A 25,117-nucleotide genomic window follows, 5' to 3' on the forward strand; every position below is an offset into this window, starting at 1 on the left:
AAAAAATTGTAAATACTTCTAGAAAAAATGCTATAATTAGTCTACACTTCTTTTACAACTTGCTGACATGATTGGGGTTTAGAGTCTGACAATGTATTTATTTTTCATCACATTAGCAAAGTAAGATAGTAGTACGATAAAAGTATAAATTCTCATAATTCACTCACAGTGCAAGCTCATACAACTAACTGCTGAATAGAATAGAAAGGTCTAGGAAAGTATAGAATACAGTCTCGAAGAAACTGACAATTATACAACTTTCAGCTTATGTAAATTCTTCTTTCAAGTAATCGGGGCCAGGCTTAAAGGGGTCAGATTCCTCGTATGCCTCTGGTCGGAAAAACCCAACATCATTAATACGGTTGCTGAGCACATGAAGGATGGCTTTTTTCCTACCTCCATACTCGTCCCGGTTGTTCTCAACATATTCATTGGCCTCGGCAGCTACCTCGTTCACAAAATCAAAGCGGTTATCCTCTGATAGCAACAATCTTTCAATGTCCATTGTCAACACCTTTCCTGTTTCCTTTATCTTCCTCACCTGCTCCTCAAGGAAGGGAATCCGCTCCATTTTGTAGCGCAACATGTCATCCTTCTTCGTCTGAAACAAAGAAACAGTACGAGTGAGCACGGTGTCAGAGAAGGTTTGCCCATAACATGATCACCATGATTACTTTCTTGGAAAGGACTCTCAATGGTGATTCAATTGCAATTTTGTTCTTGAACAGATAAACAGCAATGCATAAGAAGCAGTGGGAAAACTGCTTGCCTAGTACCTTTCCTTGGCTTTAAATACTTAGCACATTGGGATTGAGCAGAAAATACGAGAGGTCTTTATTTGGGTTATAGGGAGACAAAACAAGCATACTACTTCATTGGCTAGGGAAAAAAGATAAGAGATCAGATGCTTTGTTCCAAACCTAAAGTAGGTCAATCCAATTAAGAGTTGCTTTGTTCCAAACCTAAAGTAGGTCAATCCAATTAAGAGTGTATTTGGCACTACGATTTCGCAAGCCGAGAGTGCCATTTTAAAGCAAATTGCATAGAAAAATGCCCATTTCCTTCTGGTGGGGTGTTTGAACTCTATAAGAGCAGCATCCATACTCGAACTTGCCATAAAGTCCACACAAAAGTTTCATTCCCATAACTTATTTTGAATCTGAAAATGTTATGAACACGCCATGTGCTTTGTTCTATCCAGCATGTATGCTGAAATACCTACCCACCCATTTCTGAACACACGAACAGGCCATATACTAAGCCACCCAAAATTCTTAACAATAGTAGGAGTAATAGATAAGCAGCATGAATTACATTCGGCAATAAAATGTGTCTAACCATATACCAAGCAGGAGCAAGAGAAAACTCTATGAATGGCCGAAATCTTTTATCTAATGCTTGCTTCTTTGTTGCACTATAGATTTACTCCACCTCCAAATCATTAATTATTTTTCGCCAATTCAGACTGTCTTTAAACCGCAAATTCTACTTCTCCTTCTAGATAAGTGTTTCTCTTGTATAGTTCCTATGAATAGCACTTTGCACTTTTAATGATATTTCAATTACTTCTAAAAATTAAATAAAAAACTGCAAATTCTACTCCTGTACAAACAATTAGCACTACCCATTGATTTTAACACTCAATGTCACTACCAATAGATACTATTTCCCAGCACAGTCAAAAGTTATTCATGCACCAAATTGACAAAAAAGAAAGTAAATAATAATAATTATAAAATTAAAACATGAATACCATTTACTTCATTAGTCATACCATCTTTCCCCTTAAGAAATTCTAATCGCCTCCTCTTTTTCAAAAAAATCCTTCTATTTGTACTATTGCTATCAACAAATTGGAAAAGAAAAAATTAATTAAACAAATAAATTCGTAGATTATATAGCAAAAATAAGGGGCTTTTCTTGGTACCAATTTCCTTCGCCGCCACACTCGCCTGCCACGGCCGTCCTTTTGTATTTGAGATATTACCTGCCAACGATTTGTACACTACATTAAAATAATTATATATAAATAAATAAATAAAAACTAATTTTACCCTAATTCCCAAAACAAATAATTCGCACAGAGCTTCGAAATGCAATATTAACCTGTGCGCGAACAGAGCAGCTCGGCCCCCATTGATTCCCAGCTCTTATCTCAATCCTCTGCATTTAAAAAAAAAAAAAAACATTTACGGTATGAATATGGTGCAACAAAATAAGTTACCAATTTCCTGTTTGGTTCCCAAGAAAAAAATAAAATAAAAAAAATGGAGAGATTCATAGAAAGTAAAATAAGATTTCGAGTTTTATGTTGTTACTTACTTCATTAATTCAATACTAAAAGTTTATGTTCGATAAGTTTTCTCGAGAAACAAACAGAAAAGTTTTCCAGGAAAGCGAGAGAGAGAGAAAATCACAGGTGAAGCCGAAGAGAGACAGAAGGGCAGTGTGGAAATCGCCATCTGTGCTATCCGCGTTACCGTGTTCCCCTTTTACTTTTGCCTTGAGCCTTTCTTTGCTTTTACTCGGCGAGAATGCCACCAAATCCTTGGGTAAACTACGAGAATAGCATCGCTTGTTGGGCTCGAGTGCTTTACCTGTAAGTTAACGTAGCAAACCTGATCCGATCGTGGTACTCCCAATCAATTCTTTAATCAATTATTATTAAAATAAAAAATTTAATAATTAATTAAAACTGTTACATTAATATTGGAGAATAGTTATAAAAATAAAGTATAAAATATAACATTATTCTTAAAAAAAAAAATATTTGGTTTATCCACATAGTGAATATCAACATTTTACCCTCTAACACTAGCTTTCAAATATTTATAGAAATATATATTAAATGAACTATTGAGTAAATTTTAGTCATAAGTTTTGTCACCAAGTGTTCCTAAAACGCGTTTGGTTCTAACAAAATGACATTTAAAATCCACGACTAAAAATCATCTAACATAAGACCCAAATCGATTCCTAGCTTTATCAACCGCAATCACCCAAAATCAAAGCGATAGAACTTTGTCAACAAAGCAATAGTCCTTACAAAATACACACTCGGTTTTCCTAAAGAAAACACCCCAAAATACTCTTCGATTCTAGTGAAAAATCATCACAGAAATACTCCCCATTTGGCCACAAGAACTCCTAGCAATTCAGCTAACACAACAAGAAATCCTTAAATTAAACTAAGGAAATTCTAGTGATTACCTAACGTGGCAATTCTAGGTTGCGGGTTTGCTGCCACATCGCCGGAGACCCAGCCACCATGGTACACCCTTCTCTTCCCCCAATCTCAGCTCTCTCTCAACTCTCGGGTCTCTCTCTCTCTCTCTAACTCCGGCCCTCTCTCTCAATCGCTCTCTCAAGTCTAGTCTAGGCAAGGGGAAAACAACCTCTCTTTCTCTTCTCCTCTCCTCTTTCTCTTTCTTTCTCTCTTTCTCGCGATCCCCCTCTCCCTCTCGTTCTCTTTGTTTCGCACCGTAGGGAATTTTTGGAATATTGATAGGATTTAATAAAAAATCCTAATGGATTGGTGAAATTAAAAAAATTAAAAAAAAAAAAAAAATTGAAAAACAATTGAAAGATGGATATACTAAATTAATACTTTTCAAAGTTTAAAAATATGATTACAAAAGTGGTGAAACATGAAGGTGGTAAATGAAGTTTTTCCTAGCAACGGGCCTCAACTTATTGAGAGACGTGAAGTAATAGTTTGGACACAACAATTGTTCAAAGAAATTAATAATACTTCAATCCGACAAAATCCCTAAACTTGATAAAAATGAAATATTATAAACAAGAATGTAGTCACGAGAATATAAGCATTACCATCTTAATTTATTTTTACATGCCATATATAGTAAGAACTAAAATTACAGCAGTTTATTTATTTACATCTCTTAATACAAATTATAATGATCGAAATGTTTACAACATAATCAAGGAACAAGTATCTTTGAACTGAGCTGCATTGAGGCTTAATAGTTGCTGCATCTCTTGCTAAAAGTCATGCCATGGAAGCTGCAAATTAATATAAATAGACATGTAAACTTAAGATGATAATAAAACAAGTGAAAAAAATACATGATTACAAAAGGAAAATAAAACAAATAACTTAAATAAACAAATAGTATGAATGCGATTGATATTGAAATGATAGAGAATACAATCTTAATTACCAGCTACTTCTTCAGTTTGGGCCAGTCGAAACGTGGGTATACGAGCGGTGAGATGATCCATCTGCTTTAGAAGAGTGAACAATTTGGGGCAGTTAAAAATCTCAAGGGTGTGAAGTGATTTCAGACTTGGTAGCCACTCCGGCAAGGCCATGAGGTTCCGACAACATGAAATTTTTAGAAATTGTAAAGTGTTACCAGATCCTCGGAGCCATTGCGGCAAAACCTCCAACTTTGGTAATTCTTCAATCTCCAAATATCGAAGGCTCAACTTGAGATCTCGGTTGTCATCTCCTCCCGTCAAGCTTAGCTCTTTACAATCATCAATTACAAGGGTCTCTAAGGCAGTCAGGTTGGTAAGGCACCCGTCTATCCCTTGAAACAAAACTTCTAGTTTCGGACAATGAGATATATGCAAAAACTGAAGAGAATTCAAGTAGCATTCACCATTTTCAAACAAGCATGTGTAAGTTGTTGTTACTGTCAAATGCCTAAGGTTGATCATCTTCATTGTATCTCTCGGCAACCGCTCAAGACTCGAACATCCATGAAGTAATAAAGTCCGCAAATTGTATAGCTTGCAAATGGAATGAGGAAGTTTCTTGATGTTGACATTTCTAGCTAAGTTTAGATATCTTAAATGCTTCAAAGTACTGATAGAGCTTGACAACACCTCAAAAGATGAATGACTTAAGTCAAGCGCCCGCAAGAACTTGAATCTCGAGATGCATGCTTCAACTAAGGCCGGCTCTTGTTGTTTGGTTTGGAACAAAGTGGTCCGCACACCACGACTTAACTTGTAAAAGTAATGTGGAACTTGTTGACAATTATGTGAAAATGACAAATGGCGAACCGTTCCAGCAATGTTTTGGGTGTGAGTGTCGACTATTGAACACTCTTCTCGTGCAACCTTGAGTGCAAGATCATGGACGAGATCATGCATCTTAAATCTATAGCACCAGGAGAAATTAGTAACATCATGGAAGAAAGATTTGGACCACAACTCTCTGATATACATGTCACCAACATCTTCCAACCTTATATTTTGACTATTATTAAGGAGTCCATGTGCCATCCAAAATGCAATCAACTGCTCACTATCGAATTCATGATCCTTTGGGAAAAGAGAACAAAAAGCAAAGCATTGCTTCAAGTGAGATGGCATTTGATCATAACTTAATTTTAATACAGGTAAAATATCACCCTCCGTTTGCTCTAATTTCCATATCCCGTTGTCTCTCACAAATTTCCATTCCCGTTCATCAACCTTTGAAAAAAGTAAGCTGCCTAAAGTCCTTATTGCCAATGGAACTCCTTTACATTTTTCCACAATTTCTTTTCCAATTCCTAAGAGGTTTGGATATTTTTTGTCTTCCCCTTCTTTAAATGCATATTTCTCAAACAAAGACAAACAATCCTTTTCAGATAAACCCTTTAAATCATATGTGGAAACAGTGCCCATAATGGAGGCAACCTTATTACCACGTGTTGTCACTAAAATTCTACTTCCTTTGGAACCATCAAGTATCAAATCTCTCAATGCATTCCATTTGTTAAGATCTTCATTCCAAACATCATCCAAGACGAGTAAAAATCTTTTATTCTTTAACTTTTCTCTCAACTTGGTTTGCAACTCATTTAAAGTACTCAACTTTTCATCAATTCTAACACCAGATTCCGCAAGAATTTCTCTTATTAACCTAGTAACATCAAAATCCTCAGACACGCAAACCCACATTCTCAATTCAAAATGCTTAGCTACAAGTTTATCATCATATGCCAACTTAGCAATTGTGGTCTTCCCCATCCCTCCAATACCAACAATAGGAATTACATTGACATTTCTGTTAGCATCTGGGTGCAACAAAAGTTGTATTATCTTTTTTTTATCACTCTCCCTACCAATGACTTCTGAAGGACGAACAAATGAGTGGGACATGTCCCTTCTCACATACACGACATGTCTATCTTCAACTCGTTCAACAAGATTAAATTTATCCTTATCAGCTACAATGTTGTCTAACCTCTCCCTAATGTTCTTGATTTTGTGACCCAGTTGAAAACGAAATGCAAGGGCGCTACAACATGAAAAGTAATCACATACCTCGTTGCTAGAGCACCCATGTGTTCTGACCATTTGCTTCCTTAAAACTTCGCACTCAACTCCATCCAGCACATCCTCGGCATCATAAAATATGTCTTTGAGCAGCCTTAGCCAAATGCTCAGCGCATGATTGCTAGATTGCTTCTCTTCAGCATCCAAGAGCACGGCTTTAATGGTTGTCATGGTGCCCTGAAGGTCTGTCAGCTTGCTTTTGATGTCCAATACCAACCGGAGCTCTTCATGAACAAGGTATCCTAGCTTCCCCAAGATATTTTCTGCGATGGTTGAGGCAAATTCAGCCATGTTTGGTGACTTGGTGGAGAGGCCAGAAGCTATTGGTTGTTTGTTTCTTTGTTAAATTGGGACGAGTGTTTGGGGGTTTGTGAGTTGTGAAGATGGTGAACTAATTATCAAGCATTTTATAGTCAGTCGATCTCTTGGCTCCATGTGTTTCACGAAGTATACATGCAGCTTGGGTTAATTCAAGTATATATTCCTTTTTCTATTTCATAAAAAATGCAATCAAAAGCTTTGGAGTGCAAGTGGGTGCTTCTTTATTCTCCTTTTGTCTCACTTATTCTTTAGTACATATTTTTTCCTATTTATTATCATATTCTTTTTCTTTATTTGGAAGGTGCTTTTTATGTTTTGATTTGAATTTTTATTTTTTAGATACCATAGAAAGTTGAAAGTGTTTTTAGTATGAACCATGCACATTTGAGAGAAAGTGTTTTTTGTGGGTCTATTTATGAAAATTATTTGGCAAGAAAAGAATCAAAGACACCTGAAAAATAAGGCAGCGGTTACGCAACCAACTCTAAATAAGATAAAGGTAGCTGCACGGCTACTCCTCTTTGTATTCTTGTTTTTATAAATTTGTAAGGAATATGTACGTTAATTAGTCTTCATTCTAATGTAAAGAATAAGTGTTTCTTTTCTCAAAATATTCCTATAGGAAGGTTTGGAAAGTTTTCTAAAAAGTGGGTTATGTTTTGCTTTTCTTTTTTTTTTTTTTTGCTTTTTTTTGTTGTGTTCTGTTTTTTAAGAACATTCCGACTGAGCTGCGGGTCACCAGCAAAAGAAGGAGAAAGCCATCGGAATGGTTCCAGCCAGCACCTAGCGGGGGAGCCTGGGAGGCTCTTAACTATCAAATAGTATTTTTGCCTCAAAGAAAGGAAATATGGGGAGGGGAAAATAATTAAGAGATATCTTCTGAGAGAGAATCATACTTGAGTTATAATAAAGAGAATTGGTCTTTTATGTTAGGCTCTCTTGGGCTTTTTTGAGCTAGTATAATAGTGGGTCTTGGGCCTAGACCCTAAGCTTATTTTCTATACCCATCAAACACAAATAATCATTTGTTCCAGAAAATTTATTTCATTTTCTATTAATCTAATCTTTTCACCAATATATTCGAATTCTCCCAGGGCTAAAACCCATATTTCAGAAAAATCAAACTAAGTCTTTCGTAAACCTATAGTTCAATGAAGTAATAGAGTGCTACGTTCAAACTGACCAACTAACGTCATGTGGTTCTCATTTAACAACATTCTATAAGGTTGTCAGATCCGGATACTCATAAATGTATTATTTGTACTGTTAGCAATTCGGACAACAAATGTGAGAGAGTCCTTACAGGATCCACTTGTCCAAGCAGACAGAGGGCAGACAGCCAAAAACTTATTTGAACATGTGAGTTCCATATTAACTCTCTCACATTTGCTACCTAAAGCACTAGCAATTCCAACAACAAAGTTGCTGAAGATCTATATCCAAGGCTGTCATGCAACATGAAAATTGGGAAGAAGTATATCAAGATACATTTATTGATGCTTGGTAGGGTTTTTGTAGAAAAGTAATACAAGAGGCTAGTAACCCTGATTTCTGTTTTTTTTTTTTTTTTTTTTTTTTTTTTGAAGCTATGTTATTGCTAAGGGTTACAGTAAGTAACACAGATCTCTTGATGCATTCACTTTCGGAATTCTAAAACAGTAAAGACATAATCAATGTAGAATGCCTGGATATGGGGGAAACCAGCCAAGTGACCAAGCTGCCGGTATTCTTCTTCAGTCCTGTGCTTACCCTTTGCCCTGTAGATCGTCATCACAAAGATGTCCCCTTCTAAGAGGGCACGTGTCCTTTGACTTTCATCCGTCTTCTCCGGCAGCACAGGCTCACAGACAATCATTTTCCCTCCAACTGGGAGTGCCTTGTAACAGTTCTCCATGATCAACTTCACTTCATCGTCTGTCCATGTCGTCAAGATCCACTGCCAAATTTCATTGTAGAAGATGATAATTAGCTTTCAAGTACATTGTGGGTGGAAAAGAGACACCCAACGCTGTTATTTGAGATAGCATTTGACAACTTAAAAGGTACTTAAAAAAAGACAGCCAATGTTGTTACAAGGTAATTAAGTGAGTTAAAATAAGTACTGCGAGCTTTCTTTAAAAACATACCAGTTAGAAAGAACATTATAAGTTTCATTAACATGTCCGCTCACATCACACTTACCACATAAGTCACTAAACAATTAAACCTAAATTTAGCTGAATTGGTAGTGTCACATGTACGGTAATGACAATTTATAAAGGTACAAAAATGAAACAAAATTAACAATGCATGGTATATTGTGGCCAAATACAACAAAGTGGATATTGAAGCCCATTTGATGGACACACAATATAAGATCTTTTATTCTATTTACTAGCCATTTAAGATCTAAAATATCCATGAATATTTGTGTATTGGGTTTGAGTTGTGTCAAAACATGATCAGTATAAGATTGTATAAATTAATCAATCATAATCCAATTTCTTTAATATTTAAAATGGTCAGAACTCTTAACCTTAACCTCTTAATTTCATATCAGTTTCGTGGGTCGTGTAAAGAATTGACCTTCATAGTAATAAGATACTCTGTAGATTAAAAAAGAAAAAGAAAAAACCAACTCCAACTTGATAGATAGACCCCGTGATGAACACAGCAGGACCACCAATTCATGAGTCTTTCCTACTCTGTCCTATTCCTAATTAATTTCCTATATTGGAGGGCAAGTCACGGGCATCACTTTAACCTAATAAGAATGTAATTCCAACTTGGTGAGAGAGAGAGAGAGAGAGAGAGAGTGGCCGGTGGGGTTCTCAAGCCGCATATTCTGACCAGGCTACATGTGGTTGAAGGTTGCACAACAAGGCCAAATCGTCTTAATTTAATTACCAAGAAGATAAATGGCCAATTTTAAATTCATTTGTCGTGTTTCTTTCGAGATGTGGAAATCATGTATAATAAAAAACTTATTCATTTTTTTTTTTTTTTTTTTAAGACATAAAACTACTCGCTTTACCGTGAAAATCACAATTAGATATATGATACACGTTTACATGTTCTTTTATTTATTATTAAATATTATTATTTTATTCAATGATAATTTTATAATAGAAAGTGATGTACTCGATCTTCAGTTTACGAATAGACAAACCTTCATGAAGATAGCATCGGCAGTAGGTATTGACTCGAACATGTTGCCACCAACGTGCGTCACTCCTGCCAAAAGAAACAATTTTGATGTTTCGTGAGTATTTGTTTTATTATTTGTCGCTCCTAACAAATATTTTACTGCTTTTTAAGAGCGTTTTAATTGTTTTGAGAGTATTTTATGTTTATTAAAGATTTTGTTTTAAAAAGAAAAAAAAAAAAAGGCTTCAACAAACAAAGCCATTAGAGCTCTAATGGTTATAATATCACCCTCAATATTTGAATTATTACAATATATATATATATATATATATATATATATATATTACGAATTATCTCTTCAATAATATAATAATTAAATGAAACAAAATCGTTGACCATATTTGATAAAATAATTAAGGGTCTATAATAAGTCACCCACCGACCAAAATTGCCTAAGGCTCGGCCGCCCATACCCAAGGGGGCCTATGGCGGAGACAATCAGCAAGAAAAAAATGCAGCAAATTGGGAAACCAACAAATTGAGATTGGGCTTTTAAGAAAAGACAAATGCCATCGATGTGACAAAACAGAAGATGCTTTGCTGAACATGATTGGAAAAGGATCAAGCAACACAAAATCTAAAATGTCTCTTCGTTTGGAAGAATAGAATTGTCATTTTATATATATATATATATGGACTTAATCATCATCTCGGTCCATTTGACTTTGATGTGATTTTGTTCCTGAACAGAATATTTGGCACGGTAAGCATGCCTTAGAACACGATTTTCCTCAGAATTAAAATCTTTTGACAAAGCAGGCCAATCAATGACAGAAAAGAAATCATTGATAGGAGAAACAGCAGTTAGAACACTACACTGATGAGGAAGAGAAGCAACAAAATCAGATGCAGTGGGAGAAACAGATCCACCTTCGTCATCCGTCTGAGGATGATTCCTGGTAGAATAAAAAGCAGAAGAAACTTGGGAATGGGTAGAAATTCCTTTAAGTTTCAAATCAGCGTTAACTGGAGGAGAAAGAGGAGGAGGAGCGTTATATATATATATATATATATATATATATATATATATATATATATATATATATATATTTGACAATTATGCCCTTCATTTACAAGGTCTCATTTCTAATTAAATTCAACTAGAGTCCTTCTCCATCTTTCTTCATTTCATCTCTCATATTAAAAGTTAAGCAAATTTTGAGGTTCAATTTTAACCGTTGCTTACACTACAGCATAAAATAACAGTATGTAAGCTACATTCTTTCTTAATAAGGTATATTCGGTCTCCAAAGATAGCTTAATCAGCTGTAGATCAAGCCTTATAAAGTTGAGATAACTAGTTCGAACTCCCTACTCTTTTTTTGGGTAGACATGTAAAAAATAATAATAATAATAATAAAGTATATTCGGCGAATGGACAAAAACAAAAACAACGCTTACGAGGAATTTGGGGCGCTTTGGCAACGACCTCAGGCAAATCAAAGTTGATCCCTTCACGAACGTGAGGATGCTTCCGTAGGATCATCCGCAGGCAATCCCCTGCACTCCCGCCCACATCGACCAGTCTTTGCACTCCTCCGAACCCATCGTAACCGTCCAACAGCGCCGTCACGAACGGAACGGATACTCCCGACATGGCCTTCTGCATCAGGCCATTCATCTCGGGCCTCTTCCCGTAGTAACCGTACGCCGGCTCGCCGTTGGCCTTAACGAACGGCTCGCACGTTGGGTCCACTACGGCCTCGTGCACCAGCGGCCACGCTCCCATGAGCGCGTCCTGGTGGTGCTGGAGGACGTAGGGCCCGTAGGAAAGGCCATCGGCGTCGGTGACGAGCGTTTTGCCGATCTCGGTGAGCGAGTACTTTCTCTCAGAGTGGGTTACCTGCTCCTGGAACACGCCGTAGCTGGTGAGCATGCGGAGGATGCGCTGGAGGTTCTCGGGATCGCCGGAGGGGAGGACACGCGCGAGGATCTGGGCGGCGGAGAGTGGGGTGTTGGAACCACCTTCCCAGATGGCGTCCGGGACGTTGAGGCGGACGATGGCGTTGAGAGACATGGGCACGCTTATCATGTTGGCCAGCTCCATTATTGCCAGCCGTGCTGTGTTCCTGCTCTCTCTGCTTTCTTCCTCCATGCTCTCTGAACTCTGATCACTTTCTCTTCTTTTCCTATCTCTTTCTTCAAAACAGCAACGTTTTACATATTCTCATTTGTAGCCTTATATTATATAGTTTAATAAACAATGAGGGCGACATTTTTTTTTTTTTTTTTTTTTTTTTTTTTTTTAACATGAGGGCGACTTGGAATTGGTCCATTGGAGGGGATAACGACGAAAAGTGGATTATCTATATTTTTTATTATTTAAAAAAAAAAAAAAAAAAAATCTATCTGAATTTCATACTAATAAAAAAATTTCCCTTTTACATTTTTGTCCCCACTTTCACTTACTGCTCAGAAAAACTTTGGATTTCATCCGGATAAAAAGTTTTTCCTTCCATTTTTTTACCATTCATTGTAGTGATTTCCACTTTCACTTATGATTTCATCCTAATAAAAAGGTTTTTTTTTTTTTTTTTTTTTTTTTTGTAGTAGTAGTAGTAGTAGTAGTCCCTACTTTCACTTATTATTCGGAAAAACTTTTTTTATCGGTATAAAAAATATTTCCAAACATCATTTAAATATTTATTTTTATTCTTTATTTTATTTCAGTTTTCCAACATATACTTGCTCTTAGACGAAAATGAAAAAAGAAAGAGAAAAAAAAAAAAGTCATAAAAAACGGATGCATCCGTTTACATTGCATTTTTGCATTGACAAAGTTTTCTTCCAAACTGAGTTGAAAGAAATTCTTTTAACCTAGTCTATAAAAGTAACATGCGTCCATTGAACATGTGAGATGCACATGTTTTTTAATAGCATAGACAAAATTAGAATAAATTTTATTAAAAACTCATATGCAAAAAAAAAAGAACATATATCATTTTTATATACAATTCTTTCAACCCAGTTTAGAAGAAAACTTTGTCCTTCCTGCATTTGAGTGATTGCACATGATTTTAGAGAATCGGATGGAGATGTTTTTGAAGGGTTTGATTAACCATTTTACATAAAAATCCAAAATAGCATTTCTCTATCAAAAATTTGACTATCATAGAGCCATGTTATTATATGAGTCATGGGCCTAACGAATTGATTAGACAAATAGTGATTTTAATAATCACATCATTTTTAAAAAAGCTCAAGATGAACTTCTAAAATTATTCATCTTTTCAAAGCCCCTACAATTCAATTCATAAGAGGTGGTAGGAAATTCAAATCTTAATAACAAATCATTGGTCCACCACAATTGTGTCAAGTCAAGCCAAGCTAATTTCGATACGCCTAACTTTGCCCCAAAGTCAAAAACAAAAAGGTTATGAGTCACCCATATACTTATTTTATAATATTTTTAGCAAAATTATAAAATCAGTCCTCTAATTTGACATATAACAAATAAATTGTTGTAATTAGAAAAAAAAAAGAACAAATAAATTGTTGTGATTTATTTATAAAATCTCATAAATTTATAAGTTCATTTTGAGGCCACCAAATTGACTTGTGACAAAGACAATTAGTAATAGACTAGTTCGTAATTTGAGTTTGTGGCGACTCCGTGATAGAATATGTGGGTCATACATGTCACTTGGTTTAGTTAGAAATGTGAGTTGGCGGCGACTCAATGATAGGATATGTGGGTCATACATTTCCCTTGGTTTATTCAAGAGTAAATATAGAGTACATAAATCAAGTATGCCTTTTCACCTCATCGAGTAATTGGATACCTTTTTTTCACCCGACACAATGATGCGAGTTCGTCATGGCTACCACCTATGGATAGAGTTTCCGTGAAATTGGTTGGAGGATGAGAAATTAATCTACAATATTTTCATGTGTCTTAAGAGACACATACTTCTTTTATATACTAGATTGGAGAAGAAAATTATTTTAAACCCAACTTGAGAAAAACTTTGTTAACCACTTCAATTACTATAATTAGGGATGACATGTGTAAGTGTTGAGTTCAAATCATATCGAGACATAAGCATAAGACTATATATGTTAACAATAACCTGACTCATTAATCATAATCTAACATGCTAACTTCGTGTTGAGTTAGCGTATTGTGTCAAAAATTATCAATCCTAAATGTCGCATCGGATTCGGGTCCTGTTGAAACATAAATATAAGACTATATAAGTCAATTTAACTCGACCAATTTAATTAAATGGATCGGACCCTCAATCCTAACTGCTAATTTCGTGTTGAGTTCCAAGTCATGTCAAAAAATTGTCATCCCAAACTATAGTCCTCATTGAGTCACTCTATAGTCGGTCAACAATAATAGAAAATATTTTTATCTGTTAGTGAAAAGAATTAGAACAATATTAACGATTCTTACAAAACTGCATTACTAGAACACTTTTTACGCTGGAACCCTCCTGGATTATCAATTTTTATGTACAACATTACAGCTTACCTAGAAGCCAAGGGAACAAATGCGGATTTTGTTTGCCGTTGACTCAGTTTCATGTACAAGCCCTGAAACAATAGCACCATGTTAAAAGCACATTACACATATCAATCATAAGAGGTAAGCCAGCTCTAATCTGTTGAATTGAAATCTTCTCTATTTGGACTCATGTTTTCTTGCAATAATTTATGATAAGATCACACAGAAACCATTGACAGTTATATCTATAAACGCATATTAAGATTAAGTAAAAATCAACAGCAAACCGAACACAACTTTGAATGATTCTGCAGCAGATTTGAAATTCTAATCCAAATCTCAAGCAATCAGTGTAATTTGTACTCTTGTGTGCTTTGAGTATTACGACAAGTAGAAAAATTTACGTTTGTTGTATGTATTGTTGCTCCAGTAGTCATGCTAATGGTTTGGTCAGGAACCAGCTCAAAGTTCAGGTGCTGCAGAAAGATCGCAAGAGCAACAATGGCTTCCAGCAAAGCGAACTGATCACCAACACACTTACGAGGCCCGCCACCGAATGGAATGAATCTGTGGTATATATATTCGCACTATTAGTAAATGCAAAGAATGGGTGTGTTTGAGCTACAGATGCAATGAAGAGCACATATTTCTGAAAATGGGATCAAGAAATAGAGAGAGCATTAAAAACAACAATACCTGAAATCTGTATTTGTTTCATTAGGTACCGGGCCTTCCAAGTCGAATCTTTCCGGCAGAAACTCTTCTGCTCTCTCCCAGACCTTGTAAAATCACATTGGAATTGCAAAGAATGTGGAAAGGTAAGTGAATCTTACATGTCAGATTTTTCTAAACGTAAGCTGGAATTGAACACAAAAGAGAAATCTGAGCAACACAATGTGATACCTGGGAGGAACGATGAATGTTATATACAGAAATCATAATGTCTTGACCAGAATTAACCTTGTAAGCTCCAGGAAGCATGTCAGCACCTTGAGCTCTTCTTATCAAGACCTAAAAGATTCAGGAGAGTGAAACCAACACGAAAGTGAGTCAATAGAATTGCTATCTACTATTCTTTTTTCTGTCAAAATTTTTGTTTTACAATCCACTTGAGCGGAAGAGAAAGAAAGCAACCTACAGGAGGATGTGGGTAAAGTCGGAGTGACTCAATTATGCAGTGGGTCAAGAACTTTAGATCCTTAATATCTTCATAAGTAGGAGGCCTTCCCTGTAGAACTCTGTCAATTTCCTCTTGTGCTTTCACCAATGAGGTGGAGTTCTGCATAATGGGAATCAAATTACATATTAATATTTACACATGTTCTAGAGATCACCAGATCCATGCTAAAAGAACATAAGACGTGAGCTATTGGCCATCCAAAACTTTGAGTCAGTAAAGATCTGGCTATGATAGTAACTTCAGGGCCATAATCTCTTTCAAATTACTTATTAAGACCATTTGAATATTATCAGAACCAAATTACTTTTGTTTAACCTTTTTTCGAGTCAATTGGTAGTTCAGGCTTCAAAATATTCGTAGCTACAAGCGGAAGAGTAGGACAAGGTTCATTGCAAAAAAAAAAAAAAAAAAACAAAGAACAAAAGAAATCTGTCCAAAAAAATCAAGAGATTAATATAAAATTCAACTTTCACAATATATACCTCTTCTGCATCTGCAACACAGAGAGTCTGCAATTTGCAGTCTGCTGCAGTATAAATTGTATGCAATGGAAAGCTAAAATTGTAAAGAGAGACTTGCAAATGGAAAGGTACCTTACTTAGAAGATAGAGTGTCCATGTCAACACTGAACCAGTGGTCTCATGACCAGCAACTAACATTGATAAAAGGTCATCTCGTAGTTGTACACTTGAAACCTAGAACAATATATAACAATTGTATCAAAACTAGAGGTTGAGACAAAGCATATCTAGGATAATACAAAATCCATCAAGACAGCATAAAGTCCAGGTTAAAAATGACAATTTCAAACCATCATTAAATGCAAAACCTACGGTGAATTTAATAAAGTTCTTTATACTTTATAGGGATATAAGGTTATAACAATAAACATGTAGCATAGGATGACAAGTCTGCCACATTCAAATGCATGCATATTTTTCAAGTGCAACTGACAACTTCTGGCCAGAAAAAGGAAAATCGGAGATCTTATGCTTGAAGCATAGAAACTCAACTATTGGGTGACAATAACAGCCAAATACAGTTATATGAAGAACTTTGCTTAGTTTCTTTTCCCTATGCTTCCAGGACCAAAAGCTTGGAAAATCCTGCACGCTTCAAAAGAAATTCCTATGATGAACATGCTAAATTCCCCAATCAATGAAAAAGTGACAAAGCTGAATATGATATCTTTTTTTCTTTTTCTTTTTTTTTTTGTGTAAAAAATAAATAAATAAATAAATAAAAATTCCTAAGCAAGTCCAATACGATATCTCATCAAATTTCTATAGAAATTTGCATAAACAATCTACATTGTTCCACAGACTCAATGAAAATAATAAAATAAATTGCACATTTTATAAAACCAAAAAATGTTCCTCCCATATCGCCAAGTCTTGATAGTCACTAGTTCATATTTAAAAGTATATGTAACACATTAAAAAATGAATGCTTTACCAAAACCAGTTCTTCCATTATTCTTTAAGGAAAACAATAAATTTCCAGTCCCAAAACATCTAAATACCAAATCCTTTCCACAACAGTAAAGTAAGAGACAATGATCACAAGCAAAACATACTACTGATCGGAGATAAAGAATACTAGCAGACCTCTTCTCTGCTTGCAAGCAAGAAGCGAAGGATGCTTGGATCAGCATCATTTACATATTCCTCCTCATCGATTCTTTCACCCTCAGCTTCCACCATCTCTTTGCACTTCGCAACAAGTTCTTCAACAGTTCTCCTTATCACAGTAACCGCGTTTTCAGCTTTTATTTGTCTTGGGATTATTTTACAAAGAGCGTTAATCTACACCAAAACACAGTTAGCTAGGTACAAGTATCAAAACAAGTCAAATAGAAAATCAAGAACAAGTAACAAGAAAGGCAGACCTTCCAATATGGTAATAGATCAGTGGAACGAGCCTCTGCCTCTTTCAGTGCAGTGTAAACCGCATCAATCACAGGACTATCAGCATTGAGTGAATCAAAATTGTAGTTGAATACAGACAGACCAATAACATCAAGAGTTAGTTGAGAAAATTTTTCCTCCATGTTTACAGCAATGCCACCTACTGCGTCGGGTTTGAGCTTTTCCACCAATCTTTGGGCACATTTGCAAAAGACTCTATCAACCATCACTGACAAATACTTCCTGTGAAGTGATGGCACCACAGCCCTACGCCTTGCCTATTTCGAAAAAGATATTTGAGCTCAAGCAAAAACTATTAAAAATCATATGGAGCATAACCAGTTCACTGTATTTTTTTGTTATTGACAAACTCAGGGCCTTTTCTCTAATACCATGTTAAATCACCACTTATCCTAAAAGTTTAAACTAATAAGAAATGGTAAATTTAATCATTTAATTTAAATTCTAACACATATTCCAAAACACCAAAATCTCAACTTGATTCAACATTAATTTGTCATATCAATAACCATGTGTTCTATAAGCAAATAAAACAAAACATTGAAAGCTCAAGAAAGAATGGCAATACTAAAACCATTTTGAAGCATTTTGTCCTCTTTCTCGGTCATGGCAAGAACCCATTGAAACTTAAACAAATAGTTGATTATCAGTTTGAACATCAACAATCATACATCTACTAAATCAAAGTAATTGAGTGGCAATACTAAAACCATTGAGACAAGTTTAAAATGATGTACCAAAACCACAACCCCAAACCAATCCACATTGAACCAACAAATATACAGCGTTGCAAAAAGACTCCCATTCATAGCCAGCATACGCATCAAAGTAAATCAACTCTTCCCAAAAACCAAAAAACCATCCCACCAAACAAACAATTCCTCAAACAATTGGACTGTATTATTACCGTCCAAAGCGGGCCTTCGGCAATGGCAACACCGGACCCGAACAAGAACTCGGAGACCTCAGACACCAGACCCTTACCATACTTCCCGTAGTTCCTCAGCACATGCTTGGCAATGGCAGGGTCGCTAACCACCACGAAATTCCTAGGCCCTGCGGCGAGCCGGTAAATGGGTCCGTACTCGTTCATCCACTTGAACAATGGGAGGAACAGAGCACCGCCCAGAAGCTCAGACACGTCATCGAGCTTAGCGTTGGCTACTGGTATGCCCGAGTCGTCGTCTTTGGTAATTGTTAAAGACCGCGTGAGTGAAGTGAGCCAGTCTGGGCTCACCCATGAATTGGGTTTGTTATTGTTGTTGTTGTTTGCGGAGGCCTTGATTGTGAGGAAGTGAGAACTGGGTCTGAGAGAGAGAGTAGTGTTGGTGGTGGGGGGTTTGAAGAGAGGGGTTGGAAGGAGAAGACAGGTGGAGAGCGAGAAAGGCATAATGATGACTCTTCTCTACGCACCTTTGTTTTTGTCAGTCACCATTGCCGGAAGAGTTGAGGAGCGCCGTTCGAAGTTACTCTCACTCTCTGTGTGATCTGTGCGACAGGTTGTGGATTGGGTTGGGTTTTCAGCCGTTTATAGGCTTTGCAGTCTTTGGAAATTTTTAATATATAGGGGGAGGAAAGTAGAAAATATCAAAAATAATGATCCATCAAAATAAGATGAACAAATATATGTAAGTAATAAGTATCTTAGTTAGTTTTAGTGTTTTGATTTAATAATATTTATTGAAGACTTTCAAAAAGTTTAAATACATTAAACTGTGTTGTGAAATTGGCTGAAAATAGTTTGAGAAAGAAAAATAAATTTTATTTTGAGGATAACTTCTATACACCAGCTCCTTAGTGCCCACCAATAAAAATCTGCCACATAGAATTATTGCATCAAATCAAATAAGCACTAAAACACTAAATTATATAAGTTTTTTCAATTTTATTTTTATATATATTTTTTTAGATTGCGCAGGAGCTGGGGTGGCCGTGCCTGCACAATCTTAAAAAAAAAAAAAAAAAATTGAAAAAACTTATATAATCTAGTGTTTTGGTACTTATTTGATTTAGTGCAATAATCTTAAATGGCATATTTCTATTACTGAGCACAAAGAGCTGGTTTTATTATCTTTCTATTATGACAATGGGATGCAAATTTTAGTGTTAAAACTTTAAAAATATTTTATTAATAAAAAAAAAAAAGTTCATTATAAACATGTTTAGGGAGTCAGCGGACTGAGAGATGACGAGTGCAATTGTGTGAACCCACACACAAAATTTCCTATATTCGACCATTTTAATTTTAGGAAGTTTCGGCCCTTTCTATCTGGGCTTTAACGTGGCCCATTAAGGATAATAACAAACCTATAGTCTCCATCATAGCAATTTTTTTTATTTTATTTTTATTTTTATTTTTTTAACATGTCTGCACAAGAAGGAAGATGGAAATTCAAACTAATGACCTCTACTTCATTAAGCGTAGTCTTAGCCGTCAAAGCAATTTTAGTTGCAACTGAAGTAGACCAAGTCTTGTTCATGTTAATCTATTGCTTCTTATACAATCACACAAGTTTGCCTTTTCCTTTATTTCATTGTTTTTTTCTTTTAAAAGAACCATTTTGCAGGAATATGTGAAATTTATGGAGGGAACTTACAATAGTTAATTGTCCAAATTATTAGCAATTATAATAGTTATTATGAGAGAATTTATGTGAAATTTAACTGTTTAAATAAATTTTAAACGCTCTAACCACGTATTCAAACAATTGAGTTTTGCATTGACTCTTGAACTATAATTACCCAAATTGCAAGTTATTTGGAATTCTACTGGCCCCACGATCAGGGGCGAACCTACCCTTAGGGGGAGGGCGAATGTCCAATCAAAAAAGAGTCCATGAAATCACTAGCTCTTGAACCGTCCCCCAAACAAAAATTCTTGGCTATGTTTGGCAATGGAGTGGAAAAATAGTATGGAATGATATTGTAAAAGATTTGATTGATATGAAAAAAAAAAAAAAAAAAAAAAAAAGAAAAAAAGTAAGAATATTTTGTATAAAATAATAAAAAAATTTATTTTGTAGTGATTTTTTAATTTAAATAATAATAAAAAGTGATTGATGTGATTTAAAAAATAAAAATATTATAATTGATTTTGAGAAGAATTTTTTTGATTTTTGGATCCGGTCTAATCCTGCCCTTTGCCAAACACAGCCCTAGTTTCGCCCCTGTGGCCCACAAGGACATTTGACCAGCCCCTATGGCCCACAGCGACATTTGTGCAAATTTGGAGACGTGGAATATGACTCATGCATTTGCAGCAGCCAATAGCTAGCAACGAAGTCAAGTCCGGGCAAAGACCAGCATATGGGTCAACTAAGATAAGGTCAGTATCGGTCCAAAGTCAATAGCCCAAGCCATCTCTTCTGAAATTGAAGCACAAGATTGACTTGATTCGGACAAAGGCGGCTTCAATTTCTATGTTCGGACATTTTCTCTGATCATCTGACTTCGTCAAATTCAGTAAGTGGTGGCGCACCATTTTTTAAGTAGTTTTGACAATTTTATTATTATTTTTTTTTTCATATATATATATATACAGAAATTTTTTTTAAATCGGTCCGAAAGAAATATTCTTAAACTCATTTAAAATAGAGTCAAATGTCTATAAACAGATAAAACGTTAGTCTAAGTTAGTAAACTGCTATTAATAACCTTAAGAATTTAATATGCGTTTTAAATGTTTATAAACACATAACACTATTTTGAATAAGTTTGAGGATATTTCCGAAATTTCTGTCATATATATATATATATATATATATATATATATAAACAAGAAAATGAGTGAATATATGGTTAAAATCTTATAATTGGTAATAGCCACAAAAGCATACTGTCATTGACATAATAGTACGTAGGGGGTTCAAAAATTTACAGATTTTATGTTTTTTGATAAAGACAATATTCGAATATAATGTTATATATATTTGTACATTTTTTGTTTTCACCTAATTAAAACACTTAACCCTAGACATCATTTATGAAAGTAAAAGCTTTTAGATGATATTTCCTTATTAACCATTTTGCTTTAAAGAGCCATTTCAAATCGAACCTCCTTCAAATGATCAGCTGTAAGTACAATGAGGTGGTTCTCAAATGGTAGCTCAATTGGCTATAAATCACGCCTCATGAAGCGAAGTCATTAGTTCGAATCCCCCTTCCTCATTCCTTTGTGTGAACATGTCAAAAAAAAAAAAAAAAAAAAGGTACGATGAGGTGATTTAGACATGTCTAATTACATGCATGCATTTTGGATTTAATGAATTAAACTGAAATAATTAAATTCATGCAAACTTAGTACAGAGGAAAGCTAGCTTCGTTCCCTTTAAAACACCAAAATGGTAAATACATTTCAGACGTGATATAGATATATAATTGATAAACATCTGTCAACCGGAAACCTTTTTAAGAGTATTTGGAATATGCGTATGGATTTGGATGCTTCCATCTCTATCATCTTGTCCTTTCCAACCAAAAATTATCACTAGCAGCTACTTATAAGAAATCAAACATTTCTCTTTCGGTCCCAGTTAACGTGTTTGTACATGCACCCACTCGATCTTTTCTTACATTAGTGTTTACTTTATAAGTTTCCAGCTCATTATTTTACCAATTTACTTTTATCAATTCATTTAGATATTTTTTTAATGATTTAATAAATTTTGAGTGCATATATACCAATTAAGATATATATAAATCAATTTGCGGCCCATATATATATATATATAAACAATGGGCGCATGTAATAAGTAGGGATAGGGTTTGGTTGAATTAATTAGCTCGATCAGGCGATAAAAGGGTGGGTAGGGTTTGGATTGATTTTAGATAACATACTTTTACAGTGCGAAAAAACAAAATGTAGCAGGTAAACATTGTAAAATAAGACAAAAATAAAGATACAAAATAGAAAAAGCTTGAGATATCTTTATTATTTTTCAAAGGTACATAATTAATATTAGCTAGCTAGATCATCCTCGACACAATCTATATCCCTAGATTGTCTTCTAACACCAGCAGGTGAGAGGTGGGGTTTACTGTTTAGGGTTTGATCGTCAACCTTCACCCACTCAAAAAAAAAAGAAAAAAAAAAGGGTACATTTCATTTCATCAATTAATACTGCTACATATTTATATAATTGATGCTAGGAAATTAAGTCAACATGCAAGTCTTTTCCATTTCTGAATTTGATTTTCCAATCAACCCATTTTCCTGGAATCTAAGAAATTCTTCCTCTTGGGTTCACAGGATGAAATGTAGTCAAGAAAACTGTAAAAGTCCGTGTCCATGTAACGCCTTGGATTAGCTTCGTTGATTAGTTTAGGCGATGGCCTAACCACGCTGTCCAAAGGAAGAGCATGCAAAGAAGCCACCGATATCCGAGACTTCATAGAATTCACTGAGACTCTGTGTAAAACACTCTTGTATTTTCCATTGCTGAACATCTGATCAGACAAAATCGAGTCAACAAAATTATTGTCAAGCATATATATGCATTTCTATGACTTGTTAAAAGAAAAATTAAGGGTTAATTTTCACTATCACGATATTTCAGCACTCATATAACAGTCGAACTATGAAATATTTTTTTGCACCACACCATGAATTAACATTTTTTGTTTAATTGGGTCGGAGAAATTTTGTCAAACTTAGTTTAAAAAATTGACGTGCTCAAAATGCATGTAATTTTTATGTGCATTTCTTGATAAAAACTTCTTCCAACGGTGTTTGGGGGAAAACTTTATCCACGGCAAAAATTTGAGCTTAATTAATGTGATAAACCCACCTCAAGATGATCACCAACGTTGACAACAAATGAGTTGGCGATTGGTTCAACAGTGACCCATTTGTCTTGAAATTGTATCTGCAAACCCTCGACCTCATCTTGGAGAAGAAGTGTTAGGCATCCATAATCAGAGTGAGGTGGCATTCCTAGGGTTAGATTGGGTTCGGGGCATGCAGGATAGCAATTGACAACCATTAGCTGGCTCCCATCTTGGAAGTCCTTTAAAATGTCATCTTCATCTTCTGTCTTCTTCTCTGTGGTTCCCACAAGTCCCAAGCTTTCTAGGACGGCCTCCATTAGCATTACAAACAAGTGTTTTGTTTCTTTTGCGTAGGTAAAAGCCGATTTCCTGTTTAAGCATGAACAAGTAACTTAATTGGTCGTTAATTAGATTACAATATTAAGTGGAGGACAACTAGAAGCAACTTACTCAAAATCATTACTAATATATTTTTAATAGAGATTAGGAGTAACCGACTGTTAATTCACCCATTATTAAAAAAATTTATGCCGACAGAAAAGTTCAATTAATATTTTATCACTCCCTTATAACATAGGACCGACCAAACAAAACGTGAAATGGTTCACATTTAGAAATTTAACTCTAATATCATGCATGATTCATGTTAAATAATCAATTATTTCAAAATTTTAAGCGGACAAAAATAAAAAAGATTTAATTCGTTAATTAATACTTAAACACAAGTCAACTTCTTAGTTAAGTTAGAGAAAGGTGCAGCTAATCCTGCAAAGTAGGGCAGAGATTCTGAGCCACAGAAACATTGAAGAAAGAGATGGAGAGAAAGAAAATAATAATTAAAACTAAAATATATGAAGCTAAGCTTTCACCTCAAGTCCACGGGAGAAGAAGGCCAATGAGGGAGGACATCTGACATGGGATGACACATTAGCTTCAAGAAGTCCCTCCAACAAAACACAGTGTCTTTGTTCTGGTTATAGCTCGTCCCATATCGGACAGGCGAACGCATGTCGGAAGACATGTACTTTTCTCTTTCCTCCATTGGGAGCTCGAAGAATCTTTTGCCGACATCAATCATGCTGTTTATAGCATCGCTTGGAATGCCATGGTTTACCAACTGCATTAACCAATTTCAAAAACTTCTTCACCATTTTTGAACCTCTTAATTAAACTTACATTTACTTAATATTAATCAAAAAATTAAACCTATATACCTGAAAAAAACCATATTGCTCGCAAGCATTAGCGAGGGACTCGAGGACTTGTGGGCGGTTGGAGCCTTGCAATTCTGAGAAATCAATTATGGGAAGCTTGAGATTTTTCTTGAATTCCTCTAGCTCCCCATCATTCACATTGGGTCGGTCGGAAACAGGCCATATGTACTTGTTGGGAACTTGGTTTATGCCACTATCACATAGGTGCTTCACTCCTTTCTGGTACAGGCTTTCAAGCTGCACTGTAACATCATCCTCCTTTGTCTCAGTTTTCAGTGCCATTGCAGGAGACATGGAGTAATAATTATAACCTGAAATACACAATTATGGAAGATTGTTATATGTGTTATATGAGAGACAGAGAGAAAGAGCATATGAATTAGATATGTTATATAAATATATACCAAATTTGAAGGGGTTGAACGGGATAAAAGGGATAGTGAGAGAAAAACAAGGAAATGAATAAGTGTGGAATAATGAGAAGGTTTTTGGTGTTTATATAGTAGAGAGGGAAGGGGATTAGAAGTTTAGAACAGTAGCAAGGTTTTGTGAAACCGCTCAATTACCTGCTTCGGGTTTGTGAATCCACATAACGAATCGTTGACAAAAGTCCAGTCAGACCACGAGATGGGTAGGGTCGACCAAACGAAACCCCTCCATGCCATCAGACCAAAAACTTCAACAATAACTCTTTGTCTTCTTCCTTAGCTACCACCTACCCTTAGTAATTATAGCCATAGGTGAAGCTCTCTCTCTTTCTCAGGAATATTATAATTAG

General features: G+C 35.4%; 5 protein-coding genes across 6 annotated transcripts; all 5 read right to left on the bottom strand.

Moving 5' to 3' along the window:
* Positions 1–134: 134 nt before the first annotated feature.
* Positions 135–2,564, bottom strand: LOC132192167 (protein PLASTID TRANSCRIPTIONALLY ACTIVE 7). The gene is made up of 4 exons (XM_059607420.2): positions 2,418–2,564; positions 2,107–2,163; positions 1,928–1,987; positions 135–601 (listed from the first exon to the last, which is right to left on the bottom strand). Exons 1-4 carry the CDS (start codon positions 2,460–2,462, stop codon positions 266–268), a joined length of 498 nt encoding a protein of 165 aa, XP_059463403.2. The 5' UTR covers positions 2,463–2,564; the 3' UTR covers positions 135–265.
* A 1,378-nt stretch (positions 2,565–3,942) lies between these two features.
* On the bottom strand, positions 3,943–6,585 carry LOC132191604 (putative disease resistance protein RGA4). The gene is made up of 2 exons (XM_088511309.1): positions 4,182–6,585; positions 3,943–4,023 (listed from the first exon to the last, which is right to left on the bottom strand). The coding sequence occupies exons 1-2, from the start codon at positions 6,583–6,585 to the stop codon at positions 4,010–4,012; spliced, it is 2,418 nt and encodes an 805-aa protein (XP_088367435.1). The 3' UTR covers positions 3,943–4,009.
* Positions 6,586–8,079: 1,494 nt separating this feature from the next.
* Positions 8,080–11,968, bottom strand: LOC132162565 (O-methyltransferase family protein). Its single transcript, XM_059572812.2, has 3 exons — positions 11,203–11,968; positions 9,764–9,828; positions 8,080–8,551 (listed from the first exon to the last, which is right to left on the bottom strand). Exons 1-3 carry the CDS (start codon positions 11,894–11,896, stop codon positions 8,252–8,254), a joined length of 1,059 nt encoding a protein of 352 aa, XP_059428795.2. The 5' UTR covers positions 11,897–11,968; the 3' UTR covers positions 8,080–8,251.
* Positions 11,969–14,080: 2,112 nt separating this feature from the next.
* On the bottom strand, positions 14,081–18,871 carry LUT1 (Cytochrome P450 superfamily protein). Its single transcript, XM_059606810.2, has 9 exons — positions 18,267–18,871; positions 17,320–17,616; positions 17,039–17,236; positions 16,025–16,126; positions 15,390–15,530; positions 15,155–15,262; positions 14,948–15,030; positions 14,656–14,818; positions 14,081–14,340 (listed from the first exon to the last, which is right to left on the bottom strand). The coding sequence occupies exons 1-9, from the start codon at positions 18,747–18,749 to the stop codon at positions 14,275–14,277; spliced, it is 1,641 nt and encodes a 546-aa protein (XP_059462793.2). The 5' UTR covers positions 18,750–18,871; the 3' UTR covers positions 14,081–14,274.
* A 3,568-nt stretch (positions 18,872–22,439) lies between these two features.
* LOC132161833 (2-oxoglutarate (2OG) and Fe(II)-dependent oxygenase superfamily protein) lies at positions 22,440–25,117 on the bottom strand. 2 transcript variants are annotated; one of them, XM_059572032.2, is made up of 5 exons: positions 24,906–25,117; positions 24,340–24,650; positions 23,995–24,242; positions 23,146–23,494; positions 22,440–22,804 (listed from the first exon to the last, which is right to left on the bottom strand). In XM_059572032.2, the coding sequence occupies exons 1-5, from the start codon at positions 24,928–24,930 to the stop codon at positions 22,559–22,561; spliced, it is 1,179 nt and encodes a 392-aa protein (XP_059428015.2). In that variant the 5' UTR covers positions 24,931–25,117; the 3' UTR covers positions 22,440–22,558. The 2 variants fall into 2 exon arrangements, with proteins under 2 accessions (XP_059428015.2, XP_059428014.2); XM_059572031.2 differs by lacking the exon at positions 24,906–25,117 and adding an exon at positions 24,744–24,825.

This window comes from Corylus avellana, chromosome 10, assembly GCF_965113065.1.
Source record: "Corylus avellana chromosome 10, dhCorAvel1.hap1.2, whole genome shotgun sequence".
Taxonomy (NCBI): domain Eukaryota; kingdom Viridiplantae; phylum Streptophyta; class Magnoliopsida; order Fagales; family Betulaceae; genus Corylus; species Corylus avellana.

What these genes read in the sequence shown, in the direction of transcription:
- LOC132192167 (XM_059607420.2), bottom strand. Translation starts at nt 2,462, where the DNA reads ATGGCGATTTCCACACTGCCCTTCTGTCTCTCTTCGGCTTCACCT. An exon ending in GCTGCTCTGTTCGCGCACAG is followed by an intron (nt 1,988 to 2,106) that starts GTTAATATTGCA and finishes AATCGTTGGCAG; the next exon opens with GTAATATCTCAAATACAAAA. An exon ending in TGTGGCGGCGAAGGAAATTG is followed by an intron (nt 602 to 1,927) that starts GTACCAAGAAAA and finishes TCTTTGTTTCAG; the next exon opens with ACGAAGAAGGATGACATGTT.
- LOC132191604 (XM_088511309.1), bottom strand. Translation starts at nt 6,585, where the DNA reads ATGGCTGAATTTGCCTCAACCATCGCAGAAAATATCTTGGGGAAGCTA.
- LOC132162565 (XM_059572812.2), bottom strand. Translation starts at nt 11,896, where the DNA reads ATGGAGGAAGAAAGCAGAGAGAGCAGGAACACAGCACGGCTGGCAATA. An exon ending in CAAAGCGCCCCAAATTCCTC is followed by an intron (nt 9,829 to 11,202) that starts GTAAGCGTTGTT and finishes TTCTTTTGGCAG; the next exon opens with GAGTGACGCACGTTGGTGGC. An exon ending in CCGATGCTATCTTCATGAAG is followed by an intron (nt 8,552 to 9,763) that starts GTTTGTCTATTC and finishes GAAATTTGGCAG; the next exon opens with TGGATCTTGACGACATGGAC.
- LUT1 (XM_059606810.2), bottom strand. Translation starts at nt 18,749, where the DNA reads ATGCCTTTCTCGCTCTCCACCTGTCTTCTCCTTCCAACCCCTCTCTTC. An exon ending in ACATTCATCGTTCCTCCCAG is followed by an intron (nt 15,031 to 15,154) that starts GTATCACATTGT and finishes TGATTTTACAAG; the next exon opens with GTCTGGGAGAGAGCAGAAGA. An exon ending in GAAACAAATACAGATTTCAG is followed by an intron (nt 14,819 to 14,947) that starts GTATTGTTGTTT and finishes TATATACCACAG; the next exon opens with ATTCATTCCATTCGGTGGCG.
- LOC132161833 (XM_059572032.2), bottom strand. Translation starts at nt 24,930, where the DNA reads ATGTGGATTCACAAACCCGAAGCAG. An exon ending in GATTCACAAACCCGAAGCAG is followed by an intron (nt 24,651 to 24,905) that starts GTAATTGAGCGG and finishes TGTGTATTTCAG; the next exon opens with GTTATAATTATTACTCCATG. An exon ending in AGCAATATGGTTTTTTTCAG is followed by an intron (nt 24,243 to 24,339) that starts GTATATAGGTTT and finishes TGGTTAATGCAG; the next exon opens with TTGGTAAACCATGGCATTCC.